Here is a 12,952-nt window from a genome sequence, read left to right as displayed (position 1 = left end):
GTCATGATGAATAGTACTGCAACGCTAAAGTTGTGGATTTCTCCCTAAGATCCGCTAGATGGCAGCAGATGAAAGGGCATCATTCCCACCTTTGCTGACTTCATCATCCATCAACTGCCCAGCTTTACTTTCACGGTATCCACATCGGCTCCGTCTGGTTCCATTGATCACATCTGAACATTACAGCACTGCCTGACGCGCAAATACGTTACACTGAAACTTTATTAAATACTCTTTGAATACAATTCAATGGAAACATACTTTCATGTTTTCCTGTACATCTTTTTTTATGCAGGTCCACAAACATGTGGCACTCATCTTACATTAAGATCATGTAACAGTTACCTAGCAGTTGTTTAGAATAACAAATTCTAGCATATGCATTATTCTAATACATCATTTAACCCTTTACAATTCCTCCTGTTCGAAAAATCTCATGAAACCCCACCAAACAGCAAAATGTAAAAAAATGAAAAGAAAAAAAACCCATTAAATTGTTCTGCCACTATATCGTACGTTGCTAAAGAAACAAATGTATATTTGTAATTGTTAATACATAATCATTACAGACAAATTAAGAGACATAAAATAATATCCTACAGCACCCCTGACATGTTTCTTGTGGCAAAGTATCCTGGTGGAATCAATGCAGTATATAGTATAGTACAGTATACTATACACTGAAAAAAAGTTATTGTTGGATTTACCCAATTTTAATACTTCAAGCGGGTGCACAAAATAAAATCATCCGGATCCAGGTACATTTTTTAAGTGCTGTAGAGTATACATTTACTTTTATTTCGCGCAATCATTTGACAAAATAAAACTGAGTAAACTCATCACACCATTTTTTTCAATGTAGTAAAAGAGAAGAGTGCAGTGGAGTAGAGCAGAGTAGAGTACACTAAAAAATGTTCTGCATTTACTCAATTTTATTTTGTGCATCATTTGAACCTTGCCTTAACATTTGAAGTCATTTGTTTAGCATAGAACATTTAAGTTGAACGTACGTGAGTTATAGAAAACTGAAGATAATTAGTTGAAACAGTAATTCACCACAAATGTATTTAAAACAGCTCTTTAAGTTAAGGCTGCCACTTGTACTCACAAAATACACATTCACATAAAACAAACAATTAAAAAACAATTGAAGTCAGGGTTTATTTCTTTGGGCAAAGTATAGCCTTGGGACACATGGTGTGTTCCATTCTTTAGTTAAGCACACTGAGCATTTAAATCATCAACAGTCAATTTTCTCCCCTGAAATTTGTTGATTAAAGTGTATTTATTCATTTTTGCGTTTTTAAAAAAAAAAATCTTGACATGTGTAAAATCAAAAACATTAAACATTTGGTTAACTCATAGCTGCCTTAATTATGAATAATGGAAAACGAGAAAATTAGAAATTAATTATTTATACTTTCTCAGTCTATCAAAGATTTTACTCCTTGTTGTTGTTGTTGTGTTTTTTAAACCTTATGCATGATCGGATCAATGTTTTAAAAATCAAAGGTGGCCCTTGAAAACAAAAGTTTGACCCCCCCACCTCCCCCCTCCCCCCTCGTGCTGGCCTTGAGCATTTCAAACATTGTAACTTTGAGTACGTGCTCAGGTGGCCTTTCGGACGCAGGTGACGTGAACCAGGTGTGACCACACGCCGGCTTACCACGGAAGCTGCTCGGTAACGTAGGCGGACCTTCAAGCGAGGCCAACCGTTGCTAAAATGTCTATTAGCCGTTCTAATAGGCTGCGTGAAGTGTCAGTCACATTGCGGAGGCGTGTTCATACCCCGGGCTCGCAATTTCGCGCGCACGCACGCACGCACGCACGCACGGACACGCGCGCGCGCCCAGCCACCAGCCACCAGCCACCAGCCACCAGCACCGTGTCAGCGTGCGGGCGAATTGTCTCACAGTATCCACAGTGGAAAGCGATCCTAGCGGCAGCCTGGGAACTAGTAAACAAACACAGCCAGGCGGCGCGTAAAAGGCTGTGCGCTGCGCCGGGGCTGCGCGACCAAGCGATTCGCTACAAGAGGAGCCCCGCTCCATTTTTGCACGCTTGAGACAGGACCGGGATATCCTAATTGGACATGTGAGTTGCTGGAGTTGAACAAGACGATCGTCAGCCCCCGCTCCAAAGATGAAGTTCCTCGCCTGCGCCCTCGCCACTTTGCTGCTCATCCCATCCAGTGCAGCGCAGTCAGGTAAGTGTTTTCTGCTTGGACTGGCGCCCAAACACCCTCGCGGTGTCTTAATCGCACACTCGGCCTACTGATTGGCTCGTTGTCGCTTCATTAGCGTGGAAAAGAAACTTGCTCAACTTCGCACTGACGCAGCGCAGCTCAGTGCTGTTTTCTGTGTCAAATGCTTCTCAAACTGCACCCGTTAGCCTTTATGCTATTACACTTGGTTTTATCTGTTTGGGATATTTCAACTACTTCGCAGCACTTTGAGCTAGTTTACGACTGGAATTTTCCCCTAGGTGTTTTGAAACATTTCGCCATCATCATCATGCAGTAACTCCTGCTTGGGTCCGTTTGTGGTCCAGCATCAAGATTCCTCTGCTAAATAGTCCATCCAGTATTCATCAAGCGCATTTTCTTTCCTTGCATGCCCACTCACACACACACTAGACGGGGTTTGCTAACAACACCTGTTTTGGATCCAGCTCTTGATATGCGTCTCGCTCATCCCTCTTCTGCTTTCACAGAGGTCGACTTCAATCACTTCGCATTCTGTTTTTGGCCTGTTTAGGGATAATTGGGTTTAATGAGCCACACGATTTTCCTTCTGAAGTGCTTCAATCTTGCTTTCGAAATGCACGCTGAACTATACAAAACCAAAAACAGCACAAAAAGTGACACAAACACACACGCACACACTCCCCCGCGGGCCGCTGGAAGCGCGTGAATGCAGCCTATTTGACACATGCATTAATGGATGGATGCTAGCGCGTGCACATGAAGGGGGGGGGGGGGGGTGGTGCAACGACACCGTATTGCTACACAGACACCCAGGCAGGATATTTGTTATAGAAATTCCACCCGGAAGAACCCAAGCTGTGCCTTCTAGGAACTTTGTGTGTGTTAATAAGTCGATGATGTGTATGATGACTGAATTCACGTCTCTGATTATCATGTTGAGGTAAATGAGAAGGTTTCAGCGTTTAATGACATCTTGTGTGTGTGTGTGCAGTGGAAATTAAAAAAAAAGGCTCTGACAATTAAACACTTGCTATTTTAAACATCGAAAGGGTCAAAGGCGAAAACGATATTTTGCCGGCAAAAGACGATGTACATTATTTGTTTTTCAGAGAGTGTGAAATCATTTGATTGACGGGTGGAGGTTTGCAACAATAAGGTATTATTTCTATGATGCCTTCTAATCCTTCTCAACGCTTCACTTACTGCCAAGGGGACGGTTCATTAACAAATTGAAGGGGTTTGTTATTGTGTCATTCTCATTAATCATTTAGTTGGAGCATTTAATTGATGTGCGTGTGCGGCGTGCGCACATTTGTGTGTCCGAGCGTGTGCGAGAAGAGCGACGAACAAATGCAGCTTTTGGCATGTGCGTGTTTGGGTGACATTTGAAGACGCCTGTGCAGTGGTGTGGGAAGGGGGTGGTGCGGCGTTGAGGGCGCGCTTGCTGAATGCCAGTTTCAAATTACCGTCGGGTTGTCAGCTGGCTCGCACGGAGCTGGCCAAAATTTTGGAGACCGCCGGCAGAAATGAGAATTTCGTACAAGCTCATTAAGCGTTTTTTCCTTGATAGCATCGGTCTAGACTGTATGACTGTGACAATGTGGCAGCATGACGGATGAGGCGGAGGCTAGGAGCAATTCTATCATGCTCCAAATGAGTCAACATTTCTATCAAACCTGGATATCTGCAATCTGTGACCCATGTGGAACTTTTTGCTCATATGTTATGCCGCCGTGGTTGCGGAGGATTTTCCTTTCCAAGGAGATGGATAGAAAAGGCCCAAAACAATCCGACTTTGAGTGGAGCGCTGTTCATATTGAGGAGAGGGCTGCGATTTGCTGCCTCTGTCCAAGCGAAAGGACGTGATAATGAGGCGTCGGGCGTGCCTGACAGTCATGCTGACGAGAGGCTCCTCTCTCTTGTTGCCCGCCCATATCGCCAATCGACTTGTTTGACGATTTACTTGCACGTCGCCTGCCCAGAGAGGCGTTTTTTTTCTTGGACTGTAGCGGTGATTTCCAACCCCTGTGTCGTGAGAGAGATCATCAAGTGTGCTGCGTGGGAGGGGGGGGGGGGGTGTACGTACGTGTGTGTGTGGTGCCTTGATTGATCGGCCAATGATCAGCTGACTTCCAAGGGGAGGTTCCATGCGATTGGCATATGTCGATCAATGTCTTTGATTGCCCATCCCAAAAAAAAAAAAAAATCACCCGCGGCCTGCAGCCAAGCAGAGACCGGCCTGTGTGCAATGTAGCCTCCCCTCCCCCTTTCCTTAACACTGCATGTTACAGACCAAACCGTTATTGGAATCGTTATGTTTGTGCACTGGCAATTTGAATTCAGGTCCATTTTGGTATAATAAAAGGAAGGACATTTCGATAGAATGGTTTTTTTTTTTTAATCAATTAATAAATATAACCATCAGCATATATATATTTCAAGTTTTGAATCCTTTTTTTTGGTGAGGTTTCTGTTTAGTGGCGTGCCATAACATTTTTTTTTTTTTTAATATGACATATATGTCTTGGCCCATATCCAGTATTTGCCCGGACTTTGGGACCCGACCTCCTGTTTTCATGCAGGATTACAACATGCAGCTGCAACAGCTGCCCGCCCAGTGCTGGGCAACGTGTCCGCACCCACTTTACAGTAAGGGCAGCGGCCTGCCGTGGGACAAACTTGTCCCGAAAGGTCAAAAAGGCAGCCTCAACTTTTGCACTTAATTAGGGATCACAGATGCACTTTTTGCACGAAAGCCCTCAAGTTTCTCACCGACTCTCTCCGTCCTGTTTCTTTTCGACCACTGGAGGGTTTGTTGAACCGCTCCACTTGTAATTCCACTCAGAGACGAACACACACGTACACGCACATGTCTCTTGTGTTTTCCTTTCTTCCCCCTCTCCCTTCCTTGCAACACGTATCCGTTCTTTGCGTGTTTTCTTCATTTCCTTCATTTTTAATTACAACCGGATATTACACACACAAGCATACATGCTGGTTGCGCATTGGGAATTTAATTGAAAAGAAAATAGAATAAAATAAAGGTCAAATCAAATTGGAAACCTTCATTAGAATTCCAACAGATCGTCGGCAATGTTGGAGGACACAACCTAAAAGGCGTTGATTTTGATTTTTAATTTTTGGGGATTTCACGCAGCAACCCCAAGCATTTCCAGCATTCCGCACACATGCAGCCTTCTGTATACAAACGTTGTCTTTGAGATCCCACTCACGCGCATGTTCTCCGGCACAGGGCCAACACAGGAAGTGGGACGTCGTTCAGCTTCTTTTGACTGACAGCGTCGCCTTGGCGAGGCAGCCCCGACTCTTTCAAAACAAGTCTGGGCTTTTTCTTTCACTTGCTTTCCTCCCTTCGCAGTGGCTGTCAACTCCCGGCTCGGCCTATCACAGTCACAAAAAAAACTTTTTTTTTTTTTGTTGTTTTTTTTTGTTTTGCTTCATAACCTTGACAAAGCTGTTTTAACGCAAGAGAAAGTGATCACTGGTGTGTGCGTGCGTGTGTCGGTGCGCTGCTTCCGGCCGACTTGCGCACATCCAAGCTAACCTAGCCGTTTTTCAACATTTCTCAGTGTTTGTGTGTGCGCGTTAATCCCTGGTAATATATTCAAAGCGCCTAATCTCTTTCATTACACTACAAATTAAGGATATTTACTGTTCCGAGGCTTTTGTACAACAGCCGCCTTAATCAGGCCTTAACTCAGCCTGGCACGGAATGAGTGTGTTATTCTGGGTGTTCATAAGCACACGCATAAGCGCGTGCGTGCGCGCGCGCGCGTGTGTGATTGATGTTCTGTATGCCGGAGCATGTGCACATTTATTTCTATCAGACAATCTCTGACAGAGCCCGTCAGTGTCTGCCTTCCTCAGCTCCTTATTGAATATTTGCCACAGTGGAAGAGATGATTGTTTTGCTCAGCCGTCAGCATGACAGAGAAAGACCACTCTCCAAAAGCACTGAAATGTAATATCACAGAGCGTTCATAATACCGCGGATCATTGGGAGGGCACAAAGACGCATCGATCCGCTTAACAAGACAGTCGCGTTCGGCTCTTTCCGCGACTGCTGTCGCCGCTCGTCCCTGCAAAGCTGCAAACCCAATAAGCCCGGTTGTCATGCGCCGAGAAATAAAAAAAAAACAGCGAAATTGAATGCGATTGTTTCCAAAACCCATTCCGAGCTGAATTCCATTAGCCGCAGTAAAAAGCCATTTCAAATGTAAATAGAGACTCTTGTGAGTGACAGTAATATTGGAAGCCTCCGCAGCGTTTTCAAATGGCAGCTTGGATTGAGCTCCCTTTCAGTCAGGAAGTTAATTTCAGAGTGAGGTTAGAAGTGCCTGAGAAGACGAGCTCTGGGGAAGTATCGCCCCTTTTTTTTTTCTTTTTTCTTTTTCATTTGGCTTGTGTCAGCGGTTCTTAATTAGAGTTTGTTTGCGTGAAATGCGCGCGATGGGTAAAATTGGCACGAGCGCCACAAAAATGATGCGCGACGGCCAAGTGTGTATCTCTTCAGTGTTGGTGTGCCAAGTGTTTATGGTTTGTCGGTGAACCGATCCAGTCAGGGGACAATATCCTTGCGGACCTTCCCCTGAAGTCGGCCCGTAATAAATGAGGAGCCACCAGAAAGTGTCGGTCATGTCAGCCGTCCGCTGACCAAGTGGGCCGTCGGACCACGGCGACACCAAATGGGTGAAAGAGAGCGGCGATGAGCACGAGAATTATGGGATGCGAGTCCAGGATTCTTGTGCACCAGACAGAGAAGTGGCCATGTTTCTCATCCTCAGCGACTGCACCCCCACCCCAACTCTTCGCCTCTCTTTGTTTCACTGAAGTGACCTTGCAGTCCAGCAGAAATATGGCCACCCCTCCGGCGGCTTTAAAGGTACATAAAACTTAGGTGAGCGTGCGTGTGTGTGTGTGTGGGGGTGCGCGCGCGTGTGGAGGGACCTTGGACCCGGCTTGGCTACGGGTGTGTGAGCACGAGGAGGCAAGTCACCTTTTAATGGCAAGAAAGACGGAAAACGTGAGATTGTGATTGTGCGCAGGCCTGTTTTTGTTTGCATTGATTTGTGTGCGGGGGCCAGTCAAACGCCGCAGTGCTCCCCAGCGTTTCGGCCCGGAAAGCAACCGGAGATGGCTCGCGGCAAGGTGAAAGCGGGCCGACGGTGGCGTCGTTGGTGAAATGCGGACGAAAACAAGGGAGGCGCTCTAATTTCTTGTGTGTGTTCGCAAGAGGATAAGATGGACTGAGTGAGACAGCGTGTTGCCTCGGAGGAGTGCAGCTATCATTGTCGCTAAACGTTCCAATTAATCAATCCTGGCCACACTCGCACTTAGCGTGCGTGCGCATGTCGTTTGGGTTCAAGCAGGGATGGGCAACTGGCGACCCGCGGGGCAACCGCGCTCTGAGTGGCCGGCTCCTTCCCAAAAAGTCAAGAAAATCCCTGAATACTCAAATCCGTGGGTGGCGAACTGCAAAAATCTGGAGTTTTCGTACCAAAAATCCCCACTACTTGTCTTAGTTGTTAGGTTTATACTGCCCTATGCTACAACATGATAAGCCTATTTTTTATTTTATTTTTTCGCAGATTTGGAATGTTATGCAGGACAAACATTGTATCTTAATATAAACATGTTGAGCGAGTGGATTTTGGTGAAAAAAAATGTGCAAAATTAGGGCTTGCACTTAATGTTGGCTTGCTGTACAGCAGTTTTGTGCTGTCCTTGAATGGCAATTTTTATGCAAGAGAGCCCTTTGCACTGGGAAAAAAAAACATACTGTATTTGGTTGTTTGCTTCAAACACTTTTCTGTTGGGTTAAGATGGTGGCACTTTAATGCATGCATTGAAAAGTGTATTCTCAAAAAATGAAATATATTAAGAGCACGTTTTGCACGTTATTTTGTCTCTATTTAAAATCGCATTTTTGTCCTTCGTCATATTAGGAAGTGAGTGGTGGTCCTATTTGAGTTGCCCATCCCTGGTTTTGAGGTTTTGTTGGATCTATTTTTCACCAGTGCTTGAACATTGCATTAGACCATTCATGGCTACTTTGTTCACTCATATTTAACTTATGCACACATAAACGCAAAATGAAGTTTGTGTTTGCGAAAGGTTTCTATTCTTTACTTCAGCAGACATGGAGCCAAAAGCAAGCTTCGTTGACAGTTTGGTGTCCTTGACGCACGCGCAAGCGGTTGAAACTACAGGTGTTGTGTCATGGTGATTCGAAGCAGTCTGTGCCGCAGCCACAGCTGTTATCTCTCGCGGGAACGTTTCACGGCCTCTCATGCGGGGGGGGGGGGGGGCCACAGCGAGTCCCGTAAAGAACACTGTGAATTTGGGGCTTGACCCAGCGATGAAAATGAAAATGTATCCTGATAAAAATGCTAACTCTACCAAAACTTCAAACCGGCCCGTTCGTTGAGGTTCTTCTCGTAAGCCGTTCGGTTGAAGAATCGGGCCGAACAGTTTGCAGTTGGCTTTTTCATGCACAAGCTCGAGTGTGTCAAGTTATCACTATTCAAGCACATTTCCGTGGGCTGTAAAAAGAGACAATTTACAATTTAAGGCCCTGATGAAATTTTCCAAATGATATTCTAACAATGAAATATTAAATCCCATGTTCAAATAACTTTTTGATTTTCTAAAAGCAAAATATATAAATGCAAAGGCAGATGAGACATGGGGTCAAATTCTTGCCAACATTAAATCTCGAATAACTTGGCAAGCACTGTTTGAGGACCATTTTATCGTTGGACTGACTTTGGGGCGGGGGGAAACAAATGAAGTGCTGCTGAAATAGAATGTGAAAACATTTGTTCTCACGCGACGAGTGACAAAGAGCAAGACGCCTGCTTGCAAGGTTAACCACCTGACATAAAGACGTGACGAGCATTTTACTTTTGCTTAACCCTGGCAGATCAGAAACCTTCTCCTCATGGTGATGGCACGCTGTTAACGGATTTTCTTCTCTTTTTTTCATTACATTTTCTTTTTAAAACGGAGCAGCACGTGAATTCATAAATGTGATCGAAGAAAGGTAAAGGTCAAATATGAACAATGTTTGCTCGTCATATGACTTGCAATTGGGATGTAGTAAACATTTGTTGAGTATTTTCGCAGAAAATGATTTGATTGTGTTCTTTTTAAAACCCCAAAGTCTAGCAGGTCCACCAGACCCATCAACGCTAGCTGAGCAACAACAAAAAAAGCAATACCATACAAGGGTTAACCGTTGTACAAGAGGAAACATTTTATTGCCATTGCATTGAAACATGAACCCAAATTGTGTACTCACCCGTAACTTTGACAGCGTGACAAATGTGCATCGGCGAGTTGTTTCACAAGCCAGAGCATACCCCCCCCCCTTTTTTTTTTTTTCATGAGCGGATTACTGTATTTGTTTTCCTTTGACGTGTCAAATTTTACTTAGCATCCACAATGAGACATTTGGCCCATTTTGCGACATTGAAATAAGTTCCATTTTCATCACTTCTCGAAAATCCGTATTTGCGTGATCACTACCTGCTTATTGCCTTGTTTTTGTCTTCTCTCCACAAAGACCAATTTGTTTGTTGATTGAGTTGACACCGAAAGAAAGGTACAGAGCGCATCCCTCCATTTTTCACTTCATGTCCTATTCATTATGGAAGCGCCGTGTGCAATCCAGTTGTACATTTGCAGTTGAAGTCCAACAGACTCTTTGGTTTGGTTTTACCCGAGCGACAACAACGACAAAAAAGAACATTTCGAGCACAAACCTCCAACTCACTCTCAATAGTTAACGGAATCCTACTGGCAGCTTTCCCTTCTACCCAGAAAAATTCTGCCACCTGAACAAACTGATTTCTACTGCTTCTGCCCGTTTATTTTAGTGTTTGCCCCTTGATAAAAATAAAAATAAAAGTCTTGGCAACCATTTGACATTTTCTCACGGCACGCCATCAAATAAAAACGTCAAAAAGGGGATGGATACGGAAATAATGATCATCTTGTTTCAACTTACTCAAACTTGCTTGCTGAGTGTGAAATATGCGCCTGTGGCCTAATTGAGCTCAGCGCGTACTTGTAAGTAGCCATGAATTATTCTGCTGTATGAATGATGTACTGGAAGAGCTATTCATTTTCCCGCTGATCAATGTATGTCACTGCCGTAGGTAGATGAACAAAAACATAAATTGTTATCAATAAATGCACGTTTTCGGACAAAGAAGTGCAATTGGGAAGCTCCCTGCGGCACCCCTGCGGATCTCACCGTTCTACAATGTGCCGCAAATTCTTCGACCAACTAACATGAGTTAGGACATCGTTGGCGGAAGGCTTACTCACCCACTCCAAAAAGTGCTGAAAATACAACTTCATTATCAAAACGCCGTTCATGATTAATTAGACATCTTTACTTCCGTTGTCATGGTATTTACCACAACGCAACACCAAATCGGAGCATCGCACTTTACAATGCTTCACAATAGGTTTGGGTTATTTTAGCCCACTTCCAGCATTTCGGTTTCACACACAAGCAGGCTGATGCTGAACTCCTTGCAATATTTAAGCATCGCTGCTTCTCAGGTTTATTTCAAGTCCGGCAAAGTCCCGACTGTGCTTCCCTGCAGAAAAGTGATGTGAGAGAAGCTGGCAGTCAGTCCAACATGGAGACACCTAGACGTCAGAGATAATGCCAACTCGGCACATTGAGCACAAACACATTTTGGTTGTCCGGCTCGCGGCTGTCTGTGCTCTCGTCACGCTGCTTCGCTCCGTCTTGACTTTCTCAAAGGATTCCGGATTTTACAGCGGCACGGCGCGCTTATGGATGTGTCATTGTTGAGTCGGACTGGTGATTTTTCGAAAACGCTATTGAAACCCAGAAACGTGTCAGCAAATATATTTTTGCCTTCTTTCTTTTAAACCTACACTAAAAAAAATGGTGTGTTGAATTTCCTCAGTTTTGTTTTTTGTCAAGTGGTTGCACAAAATGAAATCATCTGGATCCACATGTATGTTTTAAGTAGATGTATAATCTACTTAAAACATCGAGTAAATTGAGTAAATTCAACACACCATTTTTTTCAGCGTACGTTTAAAAGAAAGAAGGCAAAAAGATATTTGGCTTGAGCGATAGCTGACACGTTTCTGGCTTTCAATAGCGTTTCCGAAAATCACCGGTCCGACTCAACAATAAGTAGATTATACATCTACTCAAAACATACATGTGAATCCAGATGATTTCATTTTGTGCAACCACTTGACAAAAAACACAATTGAGGAAATTCAACAACAACAACAACAACAACAACAAAATCACTGTAGGAACACAAATGCTGTCTACCTGCAAGCACACATTAAAGCAGAAGTCAACCCCAACATTTTCTTGATAAGAATATTTGCCTCCACTAGTCCAAACATGTCATTCTAATTAATATTGCCTTTTGTGGATTATGCGGTGAGCATCAAAATCCAGCCATTTTTTAGCCATCTCAGGAGGTAAACATTTTGTCACTCGCTCTCGACGGAAAATGACATCACACTTGCTCAGGGCTCAAGTAACGACCAATCACGGCACCTAGAACCCTTTCTTGCAAAGAAAAAGAAAGGGGTTGACTCCCCCTTTAAGACTCAAACAATGTTATAAATCACTGTAATGAAATAGTGGAAAGCAGAAGGGCTGAAATCCTACCGGCCACTCACCACCGCCTTCACCTCATCGGCTTTTTCGTAATTCCAGCATGGCGTCCCGGGGCCTCCCGATGCCTCGCTCGTGTCCGTCTGCGCTCGCAACCGTGTTTTGTATGCTGCCCGTTGCGTGTTTGTGTGTGCGCACGTTGGCAGGTCTGTTGTGAGTGGCGTGAGCAGGTGGCGCTCGCCGCTGCTTCCGTGCACAGACTCGACTGAAGAGTCGCTGGAGACCCGTCCGTTGGTTTAATCACACGCCGGCGCAGCTTCACACGACTCTCGTCGTGGCTGCAACGAATGCAAAGTGATATTCTGAACGGCGTTCCTCCCTAACGGCTCCGCACAAGCAATATTAAAGCTTCTGTCAATCTTGGAGTTGGGCAATTTTGGAATAAAAGCCATTATAATTCTTCGGAATTGTGATTTTGGAAAAGCAACGACGAATCTTTGGCAGGTTATTTATGAGCTTCTCAGTTAGGGATATTAAAGTGCAATGAATGAATGAATTGAAAACATTTACATTTCAAACCCAGAATTACAGCGGATGCAAAACTGTGCAGCAACATTGTACAGTCACCGAAACCTTCTGTCAGGGACTTTAATTTTCTTGATGCGCTTGAAATGCGTTGAAGAACGTTCCGTCCTAATTACATTCTTTTATCTTTACTCATTGCATAGTAAACATGAACCAGTGTAATTAAAAGTCATTGACACGAAGCCCCCCAAATAAAACAGATACTCGGCAAAATTTGCAATCAAGAAATGACAAACAACACATTTGAGATGTGAGCTGTTGACCGGACTGATTTTTTTTGTTGTTTTAATTAAAAGGTACGGCAATGCATTTTGGGATCATAGTGGGTGGTATACTTATGCTTTGGGGGTGCGCCAGTTGAGGCTCGTTATCCTTGGCGAATTGCGGGGTTCCACTGTACACGTGTTAACCGTCCCAACACTGAGTTGTTCCCATACTGTCACGCCGTTGCCTCTTTGTAACAATTTGTGAAGTCGCCATTGTGAGGGTGCTACATTTCCAGCAGCAAACCTTTA

At 44.2% G+C, this 12,952-nt stretch overlaps 1 protein-coding gene across 7 annotated transcripts in view; it reads left to right on the top strand.

Annotated features, from left to right (window-relative positions):
- The first annotated feature begins 1,831 nt into the window (after positions 1 to 1,831).
- The window catches only part of LOC147154035 (receptor tyrosine-protein kinase erbB-4-like), a 201,262-nt gene continuing 190,141 nt past the window's right edge, over positions 1,832 to 12,952 (top strand). For all 7 annotated transcript variants that reach the window (XR_015088049.1, XR_015088051.1, XR_015088050.1 and 4 more), the window contains exon 1: positions 1,832 to 2,206. Coding sequence is in view for 3 of the 7 variants with exons in the window: in XM_086039840.1 (XP_085895966.1) it covers positions 2,143 to 2,206 (64 nt within the window). In the remaining 4 variants the exon portion in view is untranslated. The remainder of the gene's footprint in view (positions 2,207 to 12,952) is intronic.

The sequence above is a fragment of the Filicampus tigris genome, chromosome 1, assembly GCF_054856515.1.
Source record: "Filicampus tigris isolate MCC_2025a chromosome 1, RoL_Ftig_1.0, whole genome shotgun sequence".
NCBI classification, from domain to species: Eukaryota; Metazoa; Chordata; class Actinopteri; order Syngnathiformes; family Syngnathidae; genus Filicampus; species Filicampus tigris.
Note: the sequence above shows the minus strand (reverse complement) of the source record. Positions and strands in the feature narration are given on the sequence as shown.